The sequence below is a fragment of the Oncorhynchus clarkii genome, chromosome 25 (genome assembly GCF_045791955.1).
Source record: "Oncorhynchus clarkii lewisi isolate Uvic-CL-2024 chromosome 25, UVic_Ocla_1.0, whole genome shotgun sequence".
NCBI classification, from domain to species: Eukaryota; Metazoa; Chordata; class Actinopteri; order Salmoniformes; family Salmonidae; genus Oncorhynchus; species Oncorhynchus clarkii.
The window spans coordinates 36,088,454-36,108,449 of record NC_092171.1 but is presented as its reverse complement, the minus strand read 5'-3'; the positions used below and the strand labels follow the sequence as shown (position 1 = coordinate 36,108,449).

The 19,996-nt window shown below is 41.9% G+C and overlaps 1 protein-coding gene across 1 annotated transcript in view; it reads right to left on the bottom strand.

Moving 5' to 3' along the window:
* Positions 1 to 19,996, bottom strand: part of LOC139384189 (nesprin-1-like) — a 170,882-nt gene that overhangs the window by 13,086 nt on the left and 137,800 nt on the right. Inside the window, exons 124-141 of the mRNA XM_071128908.1 lie at positions 19,740 to 19,922; positions 19,348 to 19,494; positions 18,899 to 19,053; positions 18,478 to 18,625; positions 17,763 to 17,857; positions 17,155 to 17,389; positions 16,258 to 16,452; positions 11,828 to 11,953; positions 10,011 to 10,166; positions 8,730 to 8,888; positions 7,915 to 8,081; positions 7,417 to 7,579; positions 6,059 to 6,246; positions 5,726 to 5,876; positions 2,151 to 2,333; positions 1,650 to 1,787; positions 1,222 to 1,413; positions 783 to 1,116 (exon numbers count right to left, since the gene is read on the bottom strand). Of these exons, the coding sequence (XP_070985009.1) occupies positions 783 to 1,116; positions 1,222 to 1,413; positions 1,650 to 1,787; positions 2,151 to 2,333; positions 5,726 to 5,876; positions 6,059 to 6,246; positions 7,417 to 7,579; positions 7,915 to 8,081; positions 8,730 to 8,888; positions 10,011 to 10,166; positions 11,828 to 11,953; positions 16,258 to 16,452; positions 17,155 to 17,389; positions 17,763 to 17,857; positions 18,478 to 18,625; positions 18,899 to 19,053; positions 19,348 to 19,494; positions 19,740 to 19,922 (3,115 nt within the window). The remainder of the gene's footprint in view (positions 1 to 782; positions 1,117 to 1,221; positions 1,414 to 1,649; positions 1,788 to 2,150; positions 2,334 to 5,725; positions 5,877 to 6,058; positions 6,247 to 7,416; positions 7,580 to 7,914; positions 8,082 to 8,729; positions 8,889 to 10,010; positions 10,167 to 11,827; positions 11,954 to 16,257; positions 16,453 to 17,154; positions 17,390 to 17,762; positions 17,858 to 18,477; positions 18,626 to 18,898; positions 19,054 to 19,347; positions 19,495 to 19,739; positions 19,923 to 19,996) is intronic.

The window sequence follows — 19,996 nt, the reverse complement described above, 5'->3', positions numbered from 1 at the left end:
GTGTCTGAAGAACGGACATTAAAATATAGAAATCCATCCACTGCAAAACGTTGTGAGATATCATTAATAGTTAGTGTTATCCATCCACGTTGTGAGATAGCATTAATAGTTAGTGTTATCCATCCACGTTGTGAGATATCATTAATAGTTAGTGTTATCCATCCACGTTGTGAGATATCATTAATAGTTAGTGTTATCCATCCACGTTGTGAGATATCATTAATAGTTAGTGTTATCCATCCACGTTGTGAGATATCATTAATAGTTAGTGTTATCCATCCACATTGTGAGATATCATTAATAGTTAGTGTTATAAATCCAGTCGTAAATTAGAAGACGATGGATGAAGAACATTTTTAGCACAATAAAACAATAGACAAAAAACATCTCCCCAAAAGATGCGCACAACAACATGCACCTTTAAAACACACAGGATGCCAACACAAGAAATCAGCTTGAGGTCAACTACAGTAGCCTATGTGCCGCACAAATCAAATGAGATGCAAAATGTTAGAAAGAGGTGCTGTTAGTTAACGGTGCCTGTTGTTATGCTTCATTGTGTGTGAGAGAAAACCAAACCAAACTCGTAGCAGGCAGAAAGCAGGCTGTGAGAGTTATTTTTACACACCAAGGCATGTTGCCTAACATCAGATGACCTCAGACGACCTCTCTGAGATCAAGGCTATCCTATCCCCAGTACCTGCCAGTAAGTTGTGAGGGGTCTGGTATCATTAGTACCTGACAGTTGTGGTGCAGGGATGAGGGGTGTAAACTACACTGACCTGACAGAGCGGAAGCAGAAGCTGATCCCTGGTAGCTCCCCTCCTCTCCGTGCTCCTCGTGCTCAGAAGCCAGGCCCAGAGCCCCGCTGGCACTCTCCAGCCTCTTTCTCAGGTCGTAGTCATGGTCCCACTCCAGGGGGATGGAGTCCATGCTGGCTGGGGTGCCCATGCCCGAGCGCTCAGCCCCAGTACGGAGGGGGGCAGTCAGGGAGGGCAGAGGGGAGCTCAGACAGTCTCCAAGACGTTCACTCCAGAGAATGCTGGACAGGTCCCCATGTTCATCCAGTTCAATCTCCTTGTCCGAGAATGACACATCGTACTCTTCTCCTGTCAGCTGGAAGAGGAGGGATGGGAGGTTAAGCTATGAGACAGTCAAAAAAGACCGTCAGCATCAAAATGAAAAGAACAAGGGCTCAGTAGACGTCATCCCCGGGCTCACCGGTAGTCGGATCAGCTTCTTATAGTAACGCTCTACGCGTCCAAACACCTCCTGGTAGTATCTCCGCAGCTCCTCCAGCTCCTCCTCTATAACAGCAGCGTCCAGAGGCTCACTCTTCTGTAGCAGCACCTCTCCCTGGTGGAAGATGTGCTCGACCTTCCCCGTGGTCAGTGAAATCTCCTGCTGGAACGCCTGGTAATCAAAAACAAGCGAGGCAGAGGCCAGACGGAATACAGTGTGTTTTAGGAACATGGTGGTTAGGATACAGTTGAGCCATGGTAGGAGTTTGTATAGTTTTGCTACCCGGTTCCATAGCAGTCAGAAATAGTGATTATATGATTATTTCAATGATTACTGATATAATTCATAGTATAGTCGAGTTATTGAAGAGAGAACAATAATCACTTGTGTAAAGAGGCCATCCTTACCCGTAGCTGTTTGATCTTGGCTCGGATGTCACACTCTGAGAAGTGTTCTATGTTGGTGAGCTGCAGGTCCATCTCGGTGAGCCACACCACAACGCTGTCTCTGGCCGTCTCAAACTCCTCACGCTGACTGACAAAGTGCTGGAGAAATCATAAAGACTTCAGCGTACACATCTCTTGCAGCAAAAAAAAATAAATGTCTTTGATCTGGAACTTCGTGCAGACACTCCACATGATTCTGCCGACTAGAACCAATGAAATTACTTCCTTGCTGGTATAGTTTCTTTCCGAGAGCAGTACCAACCCTCAGGAGTGTAGAATCCCACTGGGCACAAACATCAATTGTACGTCTATTCTACATTGGTTCAAAGTAATGTCATTGAAATGACGTGGAAATAACGTTGATTCAGCCAGTGTGTGCCAAGTGGGATTGGACTATATACACCATACTTTCTGTTGTGTTACAGCTGCTCAACGAGGCCTACTCTGGATGTGACTCTGTACCTTGAGCCTGCGGAGGATGGAGGCAACCCTCTTCTGCAGGTTATCCCAGCGCTGGTTCCCGTCGTGGGACATTTCCCGGAGGCGACAGGAGGAGTCTGTGCGGTTCTCCCTGGCCAGATGGCGGTACTGTTTATTGATCGTCTCCAGCTGGGTCAGGCTCTCATGGGACTGACACTGAAATGCCTGGAACACACACACAAATATAACCAACACATTTAGAATCAAAAAGAGACAAGTTGCTTGAAAATTTAATTGACCATTTAATTGATCAATTTATTATTCAGGGATGAGTTATGAGTTTTGTCCATGTAAAGGGCATTCTGAAAGTGTTCAGACCACTTGACTTTTTCCACATTTTGTTACGTCTCACCCTTATTCTGAAATGTATTGCTAGTTTTCCCCCCTCATCAATCTACACACAATACCCCATAAAGACAAAAAAAATGGTTTTCAGAAATGTTTGCAAATGTACCTAAGTATTCAGACCCTTTACTCAGTAGTTTGTTGAAGCACCTTTGGCAGCGATTACAGACTCTAGTCTTCTTGGGTATGAAGCTACAAGCTTGCCACACCTATATTTGGGGAGATTCTCCCATTCTTCTCTGCAGATCCTCTCAAGCTCTGTCAGGTTGGATGTCGCTGCACAGTTATTTTCATGTCTCTCCAAAAATGTTCGATCAGGTTCAAGTCTGGGCTCTGGCTGGGCCACTCAAGGACATTCAGAGACTTGTCCCAAAGCCATTCCTGCATTGTCTTTGCTCTGTGCTTATGGTAGTTGTCCTTTTGGAAGGTGAAACTTCACAGCAGTCTGAGGTTCTGACAGCTCTGGAGCAGGTTTTCATCAAGGATCTCTCTGTACTTTGCACCGTTCATCTTTCCCTCGACCCTGGCAAGTCTCCCAGTCCCTGCCACTGAAAAACATCCCCACAGCATGATGCTGTCACCACCATGATTCACCGTATGGATGGTGCCAGTTTTCCTCCAGACGTGACTCTTGGCATTCGGACCAAAGAGTTCAATCTTTGTTTCATCAGACCAGATACTCTTGTTTCCCATGGTCTGAGAGTCCTTTAGGTGCCTTTTGTCAAACGCCAAGCGGGATGGCCTGTGCCTTCTACTGAGGAGGGGTTTCCGTCTGGCCACTACCATAAAGGCCTGATTGGTGGAGTGCTACAGAGATGGTTATCCATCTGGAAGGTTCTTCCATCTCCACAGAGGAACTCTGGAGCTCTGTCAGAGTGACCATTGGGTTCTTGGTCACCTCCCTGACCAAGGCCTTCTCCCCCGATTGTTCAGTTTTGCCGGGCGGCCAGCTCTAGCAAGAGTCCATCTGGTGGTTCCAAACTTCTTTCATTTAAGAATGATGGAGGCCACTGTGTTCTTGGGGACCTTCAATGCTGCAGACATTTTTTGGTACCCTTCCCCAGATCTGTTCCTCGACAATCCTGTCTCGGAGCCTGACTAGGGACAATTCCTTCGACCTCAGGGCTTGGTTTTTGCTCTGCCATGCAGTCAACTGTGAGACCATATATAGACAGGTACAGTTGAAGTCGGAAGTTCACATACACCTTAGCCAAATACATGTAAACTCAGTTTTTTTTACAATTCCTGACATTTAATCCTAGTAAAAATTCCCTGTCTTAGGTCAGTTAGGATCACCACTTTATTTTAGGAATATGAAATGTCAGAATAATAGCAGAGAGAATGATTTATTTCAGCTTGTATTTCTTTCATCACATTCCCAGTGGGTCAGAAGTTTACATACACTCAATTAGTATTTGGTAGCATTGCCTTTAAATTGTTTAACTTGGGTCAAACATTTCGGGTAGCCTTCCACAAGCTTCCCACAATAATTTGGGTGAATTATGGCCCATTCCTCCTGACAGAGCTGGTGTAACTGAGTCAGGATGGTAGGCCTGCTTGCTCACACGCTTTTTCAGTTCTGCCCACACAATTTCTATAGGATTGAGGTCAGGGCTTTGTGATGGCCACTCCAATACCTTGACTTTGTTGTCCTTAAGCCATTTTGCCACAACTTTGGAAGTATGCTTGGGGTCATTGTCCATTTGGAAGACCCATTTGCGACCAAGCTTTAACTTCCTGACTGATGCCTTGAGATGTTGCTTCAATATATCCACATCATTTTCCTTTCTCATGATGCCATATATTCTGTGAAGTGCACCAGTCCCTCCTCCAGCAAAGCACCCACACAACATGATGCTGACACCCCCATGCTTCATGGTTGGGATGGAATTCTTCGGCTTGCAAGCCTCCCCCTTTTTCCTCCAAACATAACGATAGTCATTATGGTCAAACAGTTCTATTTTTGTTTCATCAGACCAGGGGACATTTCTCCAAAAATGTCCCCATGTGTAGTTCCAAACGTTTGTCTGGCTTTGTTATGGCGGTTTTGGAGCAGTGGCTTCTTCCTTGCTGAGCGGCCTTTCAGGTTATGTCGATATAGGACTCATTTTTACTGTGGATATAAATACTTTTGTACCTGTTTCCTCCAGCATCTTCACAAGGCCCGTTGCTGTTATTCTGGGATTGGTTTGCACTTTTCGCACCAAAGTACGTTCATCTCTAGGAGACAGAACGCGTCTCCTTCCTGAGCGGTATGACGGCTGCGTGGTCCCATGGTGTTTATACTTGCATACTATTGTTTGTACAGCTGAACGTTGTACCTTCAAGCGTTTGGAAATTGCTCCCAAGCATGAACCAGACTTGTGGAGGTCTACAATTTTTTTCTGGGATCTTGGCTGATTTCTTTTGATTTTCCCATGATGTCAAGCAAAGAGGCACTTAGTTTGAAGGTAGGCCTTGAAATACATCCACAGGTACACCTCCAATTGACTCAAATGATGTCAATTAGCCCATCACAAGCTTCTAAAGCCATGCCATAATTTTCTGGAATTTTCCAAGCTGTTTAAAGGAACAGTCAACTTAGTTTGTGTAAACTTATGACCCACTGGAATTGTGATACAGTGAATTATAGGTGAAATAATCTGTCTGTAAACAATTGTTGGAGAAATTACCTGTGTCATGCACAAAGTAGATGTCCTAACCGACTTGCCAAAACTATAGCTTGTTAACAAGAAATTTGTGGAGTGGTTGAAAAACTGTGTATGTAAAAAAGTGTATGTAAACTTCCGACTTCAACTGTATGTGCCTTTTCCAAATCATGTCCAATCAAATGAATTTCCCACAGGCGGACTCCAATCAAGTTGTAGAAATATCTCAAGGATGATCAATGGAAACTGGATCTCAATTTTGAGTCTCATAGCAAAGGATCTGAATGCTTATGTAAATAAGGTGTTTCTGTTTTTATTTATTTATTTATAAATGTGCAAACATTTCTAAAAACCTGCATTTGTTTTGTCATTATAGGGTATTGTGTGTAGATTGATCAAATAAATGTAATCTATTTTAGAATAAGGCTGTAACGTAAACAAAATGTGGAAAAAGTCAATGGGTCTGAATACTTTCCCGAATGCACTGTATGTACTGTATATGAAAGGAGAATATAGTGGTTATATCCAACTAGGACTAGGTGGTCTGTAGTAGCATGTCTGTACCTCAAACTTCTTGAGTTCTTCCTTGGCCACTGTGTACAGTACTCCTGAAGAGTTGGGTAGAGCAGCGGTCTTCTCTGAGGTCACTAGCCACTCCTCAAAACGCATAAAGTCTTCTATGATCTTCTGCCATAAACGCCATGTTTCTTCAATCCTTACACATTAAAACGATATGGACAGTTTAAGTTGTGATGAGAGCCTATATCACAAGTACATGTTTCCAAATTTACCAAACCTAGAATTACATTCCTGCACTTGTTGATAGTCTTGAAAGTAAAAATTCTGACTACTTTAGAAACTACAGTGCCTAAATCCTAAATTTAGCGTGTCTCGTACTTGAGCCTCCTCTCCATGGACAGGGCACAGATTCTCCTCCAGCGGCGATCCAGGTTCCTGGTGGTCTGCTGGATGGAATCACACTCTGTGTCCGTGGCACAGACGTCACCGTCGTGTAACAACACCTCACACAGGTTCAACGCAGACGCCACACTCGTGCTGTGCTTCTCTATGTCACGCTGAAGCTCCTGGGTGGACGGAGAGAAAGATGGAAGGATGTTATCTTATATTATGGTACAGAAAGAGGATGTTGATCTTAATCTTTTTTAGAATCAAGAAGCCTACTAAGACTTTTCAATAAGCCTAACCTCTATTGTACTGTCTATAAGCCTGTCTGCTGGGAACTAAACAGGGATCAATAAAATATCAACATAAACAACTGTTATTGATTATGTAGCTGTATCAGTGGCGGCCCACTTTTTGGAAGCGAACCACTCGATTTCGCCCCTACGTTAAATGGCCATCGAACATGTCACCCTCCCTAGGAGAGGGGGTGACCTTGACAATTTATTGTTAAAATGAGAGGCTGCCTGGATCTTTAATTTAAAAACCCTTGCTCCCTTCGGTCTCAACGTAGACGTTGATCTGAAGCCATTCTTGTGATTATTGTGATTTTGCCTTTCATTATAAATGTTTGTAGGCTTATGTAGCCAAATTGTATCTATTATCGTATGCTATCCATTCATGTTTTTGTAAGTTCTTCTTATATCTGAGAATTAACCAATGATGTCAGGCCACACCTGGCCATGATTACAGACACCTGTGTGTGTTCTTTAACAATTTATAAACTATTCACCCCGCAGTGTTTGTCATCATACCCTGATGAAGAAAACTTTGGTTATTAGGTTATTCAATTATTGCATCTGAGCTCGTAGAGTGTGCGTCTCTTCCTTTTTTTTCAAGTATCAATAGCTATACCAGGGGGTGTACATTACAATGTGTTTCAAAGTACCCACAGCCCACTGATGAGGTAGCCTGGTGGTCCCAGGTCTGTTTGTGCTGTCTTACCAACTGCTACAGATGTAGGATCTAATTTGATCACTCTTTTGTTGCCAAGAAAGTTCCTGCACAGCAGGAAATGAGAACTTGTAGTGTGTTTAAAAAGGCTTCTAAAGTTCATAATTTACACTCTAAAATGTCAGACTTAATTTGTCCTTATGAAAAATGTATCAACCCTTTCAAAACATTTCATTAATAACAATCCACATAATAATTCACATTTGCTGTTGCTGCAGAATTATTTTCCTGCTGTAGAAATCTGTCTCAAATTAAGATACTACATCTGTATGACCGTTGCAGTGACAAGGAGTTGGTGAGACAACATGAACAGACCACCAGGCTACTGACACAGTATTTACCTGCTGCAGGTCCAGCTTCCGCTGTATCTCCTGGGAGTCACAGGTGTCGTATAGGATGGGTCTGGACAGCTCAGTCTCTATGTGGGTCAGCCAGGACCGCAGACTAATCATGTTCTTATCCAGCTGCTGTACTGCCACCAGAGTCTCCCTCAGCTTCTTCAACCTGCCAGTGGGATACACAATAGTTGTTTTAGAAAAACATACACAACGCAGTAGATTCCTGGTGATAAAGCACCTAAAGACAATTAACAAACAATTAACAACGTCATTAAATCGCTTCTTTCCACTCATTGTTTTTATTTAACTTAACCAAGAAGTCACATTGAGTACAGATTGTGCTAAGTACTGTACACTGAGAAAGCCAGAGTGTTTCTGACAGCCAAGGAAAAGGTTGCATCAAAGCAAACATTAATGCCAATGGCCCTTTGGGACACAAGTGTGTGTACAGTGTGTCCATGTACTTCCTTTCCCACACGCACACAGCCGTTGTATCCTTACCTGGCTCCGATGAGGTCCAGCAGGTGTTGCCAGCGCTCGCCCACCATGCTGAGTTTGTGTTCTATCTCAGATGCCTTGTTCTCATGGCTGGCCTTGGCCAGTCTCTCCCCCAGCTGGTACAGCTGCTGCTTGTTCTCCTGAGCCACCGCTATCTCCTCATAGTAGTCCTGGGAGAGGAGGGGTAGACACACTTTAGAGCGGTTTGAGTACAGTGGAAATACAGTAGTCAGACCCGGTGGAAAACTAATGGTATATTTGGAATGAAATACTATTGAAAGAGCGATCAACTGCCACAACAAATTATAACACAAGCCTGTATTCCTAGAGTAGAGTAGATCAGAGTAGAGTATAACAGAGTAGAGTAGATCAGAGTAGAGTAGATCAGAGTAGAGTATAACAGAGTAGAGTATAACAGAGTAGAGTATAACAGAGTAGAGTATAACAGAGTAGAGTATAACAGAGTACAGAAGAGTACATCAGAGTAGAGTATAACAGAGTAGAGTATAACAGAGTACAGTAGAGTAGATCAGAGTAGAGTATAACAGAGTACAGAAGAGTACATCAGAGTAGAGTTTAACAGAGCACAGTAGAGTAGATCAGAGTAGAGTATAACAGAGTAGAGTACAGTAGAGTACAGTAGATCAGAGTAGAGTATAATAGATCAGAGTAGAGTAGAGTACAGTAGATCAGAGTAGAGTATAACAGATCAGAGTAGAGTAGAGTACAGTAGTACAGTTCAATGGGATATCTGTCTAAAACTAAAACATGAATGAAAAGTTATGCATACTGTAGGTTAAGTTTCTGTTGGTGTTTACCTTGCGTAGCTTCTCGATCATCTCCTCGATTCTGACGTCTCCATTCTGAGAGACCTTGCTCTCCATTTGGGTAAGCCAATCACAGAGCTCCCTGTTCTTCTCCTTAAACACAGCCCACTCACTCAGCTTCTCACCCACCTGCTGCTGCCGCAGGGACAGCTATGGAGAGAAAGAGACAGTAAGATACAGATACATTGAAACTCACATGTTGTAAATACATAAATACTAATTTATGAATAATTCACCATGGTAAGGATAATTGTTAGCTGCACAGATAAATAAATGAACTTTTCCCCATAAAAAATAAACATACACAACTACCGGTGCTAGGTAATATGCATAGATTTAGCAGAACCGCAATGAAGAGGTACTGCAGCAGTAGATGTCTAGAGTTGTTGCTTGACGTAATAGATCTAGCACAGTGTTTCCTGTCACTAGCTGGTCTCTGGTCAACATACTCATATAAAACACTGGATGTTGTTTGAAGGGGGAGGCATCCTGCACTGTTTTGTATTGAGATTTCTCTCTACCTCAGACTTAGTTGCACGCATACCCCTTTCTACATTTGCATACGGCCCAGTGCAGAGCCTGGATGCCAGATCTGTTTCTGCTATCTTGCCAACTCTCTTGCGACTAGGTGAAACATCTGTTGATGCGCCCTTGAGCAAGGCACTTAACCATAGTTGTTCTGGATAAGTGTCTGCTGAATGACAAAAATTCCACAATTTAGTCAGTGCAAGCCTGAATGATTTACCCTTGTCCTACTGTATGTAGTGGAGCATTGGGACCTCATGTCATTACAACTTAAAATGACTGCTCTTGTCTCTGTTGCCAGACACGCCACCTACAGATGCCGTATCTTAATTTGATCGTCCTGTTGCTGAAGGAATTTTCCTGCACATCAACAAATGCAAACTTGTAGTGTATTCGAGGTATAAAAAGGCTTCTAAAGTTTGTAATCTCCACTTGAAAATGTCAGACTTTATTGTATCAACCCCTATAAAAAAAATATTACGTTAATTCTAAATCACATAACAATATACTTTTCCTTTTGCTGCAGGATTATTGTCCTGTTGTGTGGAACCTTCTCAAATTAAGATACAGGATCTGTATTTTGGCAGAGACTGCTTATCCTAACATTAACATTTATTTATTTATATGTGTGTTGATTTGATATAGAGAAATAGTCGTGAAAGGGAGGAGAGAGAGTGCTGAAAGAGCAGTGGGCTGGATTCAAACTGTGCTGCCAGTACAGCAACATATTCAACAGCCATATAGTACCTGGTGACAGATCTCCTCCCACTGGCGGTGCAGAAGCTCCATGCGTTCCTGTAGAACAGACAGGTCCTCAGCACTGATGTAGCTAGACAGGGACTCCCTCAGCACCGTCAGGTGGGCTAGGTCTTCTGTCCAGCCGTCAAACGTCTTCTCCAAGTCCTGGTCATGGGAGAAGAGAATGTTATCAGCTACTTTCGTTGACCTAAAGCAGGTTTATTCTTAGCCATAATGACCTTAGCAGATGCAGAACACCTTGGTTTGAAGGCATATTTAACTGATGTAATTACAGACAAACTCAATCGGCACCTCAATGGGTACCTCAATGGGTTTGATCTTATTACATCACGACATTCCTTCAACATTCTTCCAACATTCCCCACGGATGCCAGGAGCTGTTTACTGCTCTGTGCAGTACTGAACATGTGATAGACATAATAGGTACACTACCGTTCAAAAGTTTGGGGTCACTTAGAAATGTCCTTGTTTTTCAAAGAAAAGCAAAACAATTTTGTCCATTAAAATAACATCAAATTGATCAGAAATACACTGTAGACATGTATTTCTGATGTTGTAAATAATGTTGTAAATGACAAACGGCAGATTTGTTTATGAAATATCTACATAGGCATACAGAGGCCCATTGTTGTTCTGATCAGCAACCATCACTCCTGTGTTCCAATGGCATGCTGTGTTAGCTAATCCAAGTTTATTATTTTTTTTAAAGGCTAATTGATCATTAGAAAACCCCTTTGCAATTATGTTAGCACAGCTGAAAACTGTTGTTCTGATTAAAGAACCATTAAAACTGGCCTTCTTTAGACTAGTTGAGTATCTGGAGCATCAGCATTTGTGGGTTCGATTACAGGCTCAAAATGGCCAGAAACAAATTTCTTTCTTCTGAAACTCATCAGTCTATTCTTGTTCTGAGAAATGAAGGCTATTCCATGTGAGAAATTGCCAAGAAACTGAACATCACGTACAATGCTGTGTACTACTCCCTTCACAGAGCAGCGCAAACTGGCTCTATCCAGAATAGAATGAGGAGTGAGAGGCCCTGGTGCACAACTGAGCAAGAGGACAAGTACATTAGAGTGTCTAGTTTAAGAAACAGACGCCTCACAAATCCTCAACTGGCAGCTTCATTAAATCGTACCCGCAAAACACCTGTCTCGACGTCAACAGTGAAGAGGCGACTCCGGGATGCTGGCCTTTTAGGCAGAGCTCCTCTGTCCAGTGTCTGTGTTCTTTGCCAATCTTAATCTTTTCTTTTTATTGGCCAGTCTGAGATATGGCTTTTGCAACTCTGCCTAGAAGGCCAGCATCCCAGAGTTGCCTCTTCACTGTTGATGTTGAGACTGGTGTTTTGCGGGTACTATTTAATGAAGCTGCCAGTTGAGGACGTTTCTAAGTGACCCCACTTTTGAACGGTAGTGTAGGTCATTGGAGTGACAGGCTGCCGTGATCAGCAGATTAAGTGTACATTATTTTGTCTATATTCTGTCTGTGTATTCTGCTTATTGTAAGGCGATGTCAGCATCACTTCACCAGTTCAAATTCACAGTACATTTAAATGTACTTGGCGGATAAAGGTGATTCTGAGTGAAGGAAAAACATGGTACTATTCTCTTGTATTTTGTCAATTGTTTGCATGCATGGCTCCTTTGCGAAAGAGACCTTGGTCTAATGGATAGAGCTTGGTCTCCCTATTAAAATAACGGCAAAATAAACACAAATAAAATGTATTACGTTAGATGGTATATGAGTCACTTCAGTATGTGTCTCCATGAGCTGTATTGAGCAGGTTGCAGATCTAAAGTTACCTTGCATCGCATCTGTTCCGCTTGCAAGTCCTCGTGGTGATCAGGGAGGGACTGAGAGAACTGCCGTTTCAACTTCCTCAGCTTCTCCAGAGAACCCTCGATGCCTCTCTCACATGTCTCCCAGTCCTGTAGATGACATACAGGCACAATGTGTCACTACGTTGTTGTGTTCACAATTAGGTATCAATCATCAATAAATCAATCAAACGTAGAGCTAAATTTGTGTTTAACTTCTTATGGCTGGGGGGCAGTATTGAGTAGCTTGGATGAATAAGTTTCCCAAAGTAAATGGCCTGCTCCTCAGTCTCAGTTGCTAATATATGCATATTATTATTAGTATTGGATAGAAAACACTCTGAAGTTTCTAAAACTGTTTGAATGATGTCTGTGAGTATAACAGATCTCATATGGCAGGCAAAATCCTGAGGATAAATCAAAACAGATTCCCAATGAAATCCCCTTGAGATATTAATGATGCTGCACTGCCTAGGGGTTCCACTAGATTTCAACCATCAATAGAAATTTGAATGAGACTTCTACGTTGTTGTGGGAGTGAATGAGAGCAGAATGTATCAGGTGTCTGAGAAGCAGCCATTTTGTGATCACGCTTATTCCTCATGGTACCCACTTGCGTTCCATTGCTCATGAAGACACGAAGGAATACTCCGGTTGGAACTTTATTGAAGCTATATGTTAAAAACATCCTAATGATTGATTCTGTACTTAGTTTGATATGTTTCTTTGACCTGTAATATAACTTTTTTAAGTTGTTGTCCGATGTAACACTGACCAGAATGAGTGTTTGGATATGTATACCAAACGCGCTAACAAAAGAAGGTATTTGGACATAAATAACGGATATTATCGAACAAAACAAACATTTATTGTGGACCTGGGATTCCTGGAGTCCTTTCTGATGTAGATCATCAAAGGTAAGGGAATATTTATCATGTAATTTCTTGTTTATGTCGACGCCATCGTTGCGTCTATCGTGATTTTTACTTCTGAGCGCCGTCTTAGATTATTGCATGGGTTTCTTTTTCCGTAAAGTAAAAAAAAAATCTGACACAGCGGTTGCATTAACTTCTTAAGGTATAGGGGGCAGCATTTTCACTTTTGGATAACTAGCGTGCCCAATTTCAACTTCCTGCTACTCATGCCAAGAATATAAGATATGCATATTATAGGTAGTTTTGGATAGAAAACACTCTGAAGTTTCTAAAACTGTTCGAATCATGTCTGTGAGTATAACAGAACTTATGTAGCAGGCAAAACCCCGAGGACTAACCGTTCAGATTTTTTTTTTTAGGTCTCTGTCTGTTCATTGTGTTCTCATTGGCAAACAATATTTCTTAGGAACTTGTTTTCAGTTCCTACCGCTTCCAATGGATGTTACCAGTCTTTGAAATTTGGTTGAGGTTATTCCTTTGTGAAATGAAGAAGTCCGGCCATCTAGGAAATGGGTAACACTGTTAAGAGTTGCGTTAGACTTGAAAAGTAGCGTTAGTTTCCTCTCGTCCTCTATTGAAAACAAATAGACCCGTCTTCAATTTGATCGATTATTAACGTTTAAAAATACCTAATGTTGTATTACAAAAGAAGTTTGAAATATTTTGTAGTGACGTTGCGCATTTTGGAAGCTGTTTTTTTCAGGATCAAACGCGCCAAATAAATTGACATTTTGGATATATATGGACGGAATTAATCGAACAAAAGGACCAATTGTGATGTTTATGGGACATATTGCAGTGCCAACAAAAGAAGCTCGTCAAAGGTAAGGCATGTTTTATATTTTATTTCTGTGTTTTGTGTAGCGCCTGCAGGGTTGAAATATGCTACCCTCTTTGTTTACTGTTGTGCTATCATCAGATAATAGCTTCTTATGCTTTCGCCGAAAAGCCTTTTTAAAATCTGACATGTTGGCTGGATTCACAACGAGTGTAGCTTTAATTGAGTATCTTACATGTGTGATTTCATGAAAGTTTGATTTTTATATAATTTAAAAAAAATTGCCACGCTGCATTTTCCCTGGCTTTTGCCCAAGTGGAACACAAGCGTCCCCTATACCATAAGAAGTTTTAAGGAGAGGTATATCTATAATTCCATGTGTATAACTTGTATTATCATCTACATTTCTGATGAGTATTTCTGTTGAATGATGTGGATATGCAAAATCACTGGATGTTTTTGGAACTAGTGAACGTAACGCGCCAATGTAAACTCATATTTTGATAAATATTAACTTTATCAAACAAAACATACATGTATTGTGTAACATGAAGTCCTATGAGTGTCATCTGATGAAGATGATCAAAGGTTAGTGATTCATTTTATGTCTATTTGTGGTTTTTGTGACTCTGGCTGGAAAATATTTTGCTGGAAAAATTGCTGTGTTTTTCTGTGGCTATGTGGTGACCTAACATAATCATTTGTGGTGCTTTTGCTGTAAAGCATATTTGAAATCGGACACTGTGGTGGGGTTAACAATGAGATTAGCTGTAAAATGGTATGAGATACATGTATGTTTGAGGAATTTTAATTATGAGATTTTCACGTCCGGATGATATGCATGCTCAAATTCAACTGCCTGCTACTCATCCCCAGAAGATAAGATATGCATACTATTAGTAGATTTTTATAGAAAACACTCTGAAGTTTCTGAAACTGTTTGAATCATGTCTGTGAGTATAACAGAACCTATTTAGCAGGCGAAACCCAGAGGACAAACCATTCAGGTTTTTTTGGGGGGGTCACTCTCTTTTCAATGGGGTTTCATTGGGAATCCAGATTTCTAAGGGACCTTCCTGCAGTTCCTATTGCTTCCACTGGATGTCAACAGTCTTTAGAAATTGGTTGAGGTTATTCCTTTGTGTAATGAAGAAGTACGACCATCTTGAACAAGGGTCACTTGAAGTGTACTGTTAGATAGAGGCGCATGACCAGAAAGCATGCTACAGTTTGTTTTCTTCCTGTATTGAACACAGATCATCCCGTCTTCAATTTATTGATTATTTACGTTAAAAAATACCTAAAGTTGTATTACAAAAGTAGTTTGAAATGTTTTGGCAAAGTTTACAGGTAACTTTTGAGATATTTTGTAGTCACGTTGTTTTTCTGGATCAAACAAATAAATTGACATTTTGGATATATAGCGACGGAATTAATCGAACAAAAGGACCATTTATGATGTTTATGGGACATATTGGAGTGCCAACAAAAGAAGCTTGTCAAAGGTAAGGCATGAATTATATTTCTATTTCTGCGTTTTGTGTCGTGCCTGTAGGGTTGAAATATGCTTCTCTCTTTGTTTCTATGGTGCTCTCCTCAGATAATAGCATCGTTTGCTTTCGCCGAAAAGCCTTTTTGAGATCTGACATGTTGGCTGGATTCACAAGTTTAGCTTACATTTGCTATCTTGCGTGTGTGATTTGCATGTGTGATTTCAAGTTTGATTTTTATAGTAATTTATTTGAATTTGGCGCTCTGCATTTTCACTGGCTTTTTATCCCAGAGAGGTTAAAGGAACAGCTAAAGGTGTGTTTAAAGGAACAGCTAACGGTGTGTTTCAAGGAACAGCTAACGGTGTGTTTCAAGGAACAGCTAATGATGTGTTTCAAGGAACAGCTAACGGTGTGTTTCAAGGAACAGCTAACGGTGTGTTTCAAGGAACAGCTAACGGTGTGTTTCAAGGAACAGCTAACGGTGTGTTTAAAGGAACAGCTAACGGTGTGTTTCAACAGCTAACGGTGTGTTTAAAGGAACAGCTAAAGGTGTGTTTCAAGGAACAGCTAACGGTGTGTTTCAAGGAACAGATAACGGTGTGTTTCAAGGAACAGCTAACGGTGTGTTTAAAGGAACAGCTAACGGTGTGTTTAAAGGAACAGCTAAAGGTGTGTTTAAAGGAACAGCTAACGGTGTGTTTAAAGGAACAGCTAACGGTGTGTTTCAAGGAACAGCTAACGGTGTGTTTCAAGGAACAGCTAACGGTGTGTTTCAAGGAACAGCTAACGGTGTGTTTAAAGGAACAGCTAAAGGTGTGTTTCAAGGAACAGCTAACGGTGTGTTTCAAGGAACAGCTAACGGTGTGTTTCAAGGAACAGCTAACGGTGTGTTTAAAGGAACAGCTAACGGTGTGTTTAAAGGAACAGCTAAAGGTGTGTTTAAAGGAACAGCTAACGGTGTGTTTAAAGGAACAGCTAACGGTGTGTTTAAAGGTTTTGCACACTAGCTTCAAACAGCTGAAAATACAATATTTTTGGTTACTTAAAATATATATCACAGAGTTTTACAATGACTCTATACACTATATATTGCTTGTTTTGTCACATAAACTGAAATTAGGCAAACTATTAGAATTTTTGCAACCAGGAAAAGGTTGTTTAAAGGTACAGCTAAAGGTGTGTTTAAAGGTACAGTTTGGTGCAGTGTACCTTGTCCAGCTTGTCCAGCTCACGCTTCTGTTCCTCCAGGCAGATGGTGGCATGTCTCCAGCGTTCCTGGATGTCTGTGAGCTCTCCCTGCAGAGACACCTCTGCCCTGCTGTCTGCAGATAGGAGCAGCTGTTTCCCAGCTTCTACTGTCAGGATGTAAGAGCCCTGCTGTCGCTGTAGGACCTTCTCCTTTATCTGGGATAACAGGGGATACCGTAAAGTCAGCACATAGCATTAACACTGATCCTAACCATCCACCGTCAGGATGTTAGAGCCCTGCTGTCGCTGTAGGACCTTCTCTTTCAGCTGGAGGAACACAGAGGCTGGACAGTAACCCTGACCCTAATTCAGTGATATTTAAATGTTTTCAACGGTATCTAATGACACAACCTTAAAACAAATTTAAATTTTACATGAACAAATAACCTTCAATTCATTACATTTACTGACTTTGAATACCACTGCCCTAACACTCCACTGTTAGGATGTAGCAGCCCTGCTGCCCCTACAGAACCTTATCCTTCAACTGGGATAACAGAGACATAGGAATATATCAGGATAGTTAGAGCATAACCCTGATCCTAACTCTAACCCTTATCAATGGCTCTAACGTGGTAGCAAACAATAAAGGGGATAGGTGTCAGCCTTGCCTTGTTCCCCGGTACAGCTGAAAGGGTGAAGATATTGCCATTTGAGGATAAGTACTATACTGTTATCCATTAAATATCTCTCCATCTCCAAAGTCATATTTGTGCAGGCTGAAAAAAGGTAGTCCCATTCAACACAGTCGTCAGAGAGAGTGAGTTTTGGTATAAATAGTCACAAGTTTTATATCACCAAGAAGAAGGTAGCTAGCTAGGGTCAAGAGGTCATCAGAGTTAGTTGAGCCTAAAATACCTGAACTGCATCCAGCATGGATCTGGCCTGCTGCAGGGGTACGGGCGCCCCAGCCAGTAGGGCCTCGGCGGGGTGTGAGATCTCCACTAGCCATTTCCTCAGCTTCTCTGACATATCCCTGTAACGTTGCCACTGGCGGATCTGGCTGTCGATGATACCCTGCCTTTGCTGGGCGCGACGCACAACGCCCTGCCACTGGTTACTCAACAGCAACAACTTCCGGTTGAATTCATCCCTGCAGGAGAGAGTGGACATTTACAGGCAAGATAAGAACTGAATTAGATGGATATACTGTACACCAGGTTTTCCCAAACTAGGTCCTGGGCCCCCTCTGGGTGCAGGTTTTGTTCTTTGCCCTAGCACTACACAGCTGATTCAAATAATCCACTCATCATCAAGGTTTGATTATGAGCCCTGGAACCTGCTGTAGAGGACTCATACAAAGCAGACAAGAATGATCAAGTTTATACCAAGGCACTCATCTACAGCTTTGTGAATGATAAGAGCCAAGTACACGTCAAGTTAAGTAAAGTTTTTTTTAAGTGCACCATATGAGTGTCATGATATGTGTATCAACACACTTTACACAATGAGGCAGTGTACTGTACCTGTCATCCACCTGTCCCTGCGCCAGCATCCTCTGGCCATCACTGATTATAGAGTGGAGGATCTGCTGACGGCTGAACATCTCAGCCTGAAATAGCTTTGGAGAAAACACATTCAGATTTCAGATCAGAGTAAGAGCATCTTGGGAAGTGACATAACAGTAATTATTGCATTATAGCAGTCATGATGACTCTATGGAATCCAGACGTCCCAAATCCCAGCATGCAAAGCTGGTTGAAATTATGTAATTATACCTTTAACTTCAGTGGGCAAAAATCAGGGTCACATAGTCTTAACAAATCTACATTGAAACAAAAGTATACACCTCAAACACATGGTTATGGGCTTTAAAAAAAGAAGACACCAAGTACTATGTCAGATATAGAGTTGAAATGTATTACATTTTGAGTTTTCATTCCAAAACTGTACTTTATTTGCAGCACAGAAGAGTGAAATATAACAAAACCGTTTGACATAGAAACACAGGATTATCAGTGTTGACATTTTTTTAAATTAATTTTAAAATTATGAAAAATATGAATAACATTCCACCCATGGGGTCACTAGAGGGAGTTGTGGTAATTTGACTGCAGGAAAGGGCTACAACTAGATCTCAACCAGAACTGGTTCAGAACTAGTTGTAATCTGGGATGACGTCATAATTCCCCCCTGGGTTCACTACTGGGTTATGTTTCCAGCAGGATATCCTCCACCTACTTTGTGCGCTCTCTGCTGCTCCATCAGACTCTGGTAGTTCCCAGAGATCTCCACGGCCAGCTTCTCCTCTGTCTGTACCAGGAACTCCATCCACGTCTCACACTTCTCCAGGAACGTCTGCTGCTGCAGCAGGAATGACTGCAGTTTGCTGAGGAGAGACCAACAACCGAAAATATCAGACCCAAAAACCAAGTCATTGAAATAACTCAGGGCCCGATTCAGAGTTGAAATATGGGGAGCAATTCGGACTTTCGCTTAAATCATTAATTGACGTCAATGGGAGACAAAATTCTAGTTAAGGATACAGTCAAAATACCTGCCCAATGTCATCAAATGATTTACTTAGCCAACCTTAATCTCTTTGAAAAAAGTTTTTGAAGTTTTTGAAATTTCACGTGATCAAAGTTTTTCATGAACTTACCTGAACCTCTCAGTGGTTTGGGCGTTGGCTGCAGACCAGCTACGGTTAAGGTTCTGCATGCGTTTGATCTCAATGTCGTCGAGAGGAAGCCTGTAGCCCAGCTCGTTGAGATGCTCAAGGTCATGAGCCATGCTACTGAATCTCAAGAGCTGTCTCTGTAGGGGGAACAGCACAGAACAGCAGTCTCTCAGTAACATCAACACTTCCTTGAGACACTGCCTCTTTCTCAATTGTCTAACAATCCACCCTCTCCTTGTTTCCTCTCCTTCATTGCTCTGATTTGAAAGAACGGACCATGTAAAGGCTAGCCTAATGAGTTTCCACCATATTGTTTTCACCTGTCAAATATTTTCCAATCAGTGAAGATGAGAAAAGGAAACAAGGAAATGAATTGAGAAGTCAGTCATATAAAGTATTGTGGCTAGATACTGTAGATCACAGTGACTTACCTTGAGTTCCTCCATTCGGTCCTGTATGACGGACAGGTCAGAAGAACTGTTGGGATCCTGGATCTTCAGAGCCTCTTCTCCCTCCACCATCCAGCGACCTAAGGAACCCAGCTGCTCACTGAAGGTCTCATAGTCCTGGACTCCCGTCTGCAGGAAAACAAGAGATGTATTTATTCAATGATCCTTTATTATATCTCAGTAAGACATACATACATTGTTCAAGGGATCCCTGGTCAAAAGGCATGAACCAATGGCCAATGAAGCAACTGAAAAGTACATTCTTTAGAAGATCTCAGTGGCATGAGACACTAATGTCTCAAGGTCTTTGGGATCATAGAGTAAGCAACTGGTAAAATATATCAGGTGAATCAAGTCCTATAGTCCCCCTGTACCTGTAGTGTAGTGAGCTGTCTGCTGAGGGCCTGCTCCACAGTGGCCAGGCGCTGGGTCAGAGAAAGGTGGTCTGACTGGACGGCGGATGCTGTGGAGGTGTCCACCTGTTGCTTCAGCTGATCTCCTAGCTCCTGAATAACCTGTAGAGATGCCTTCACTGGAGCCTGGGCACGAAGCAACTCCTGGAGAAACACCACCATACACCAAAACAGAACACATCTATTATCACAAAGCAATATGACCAAATGTCATTTAG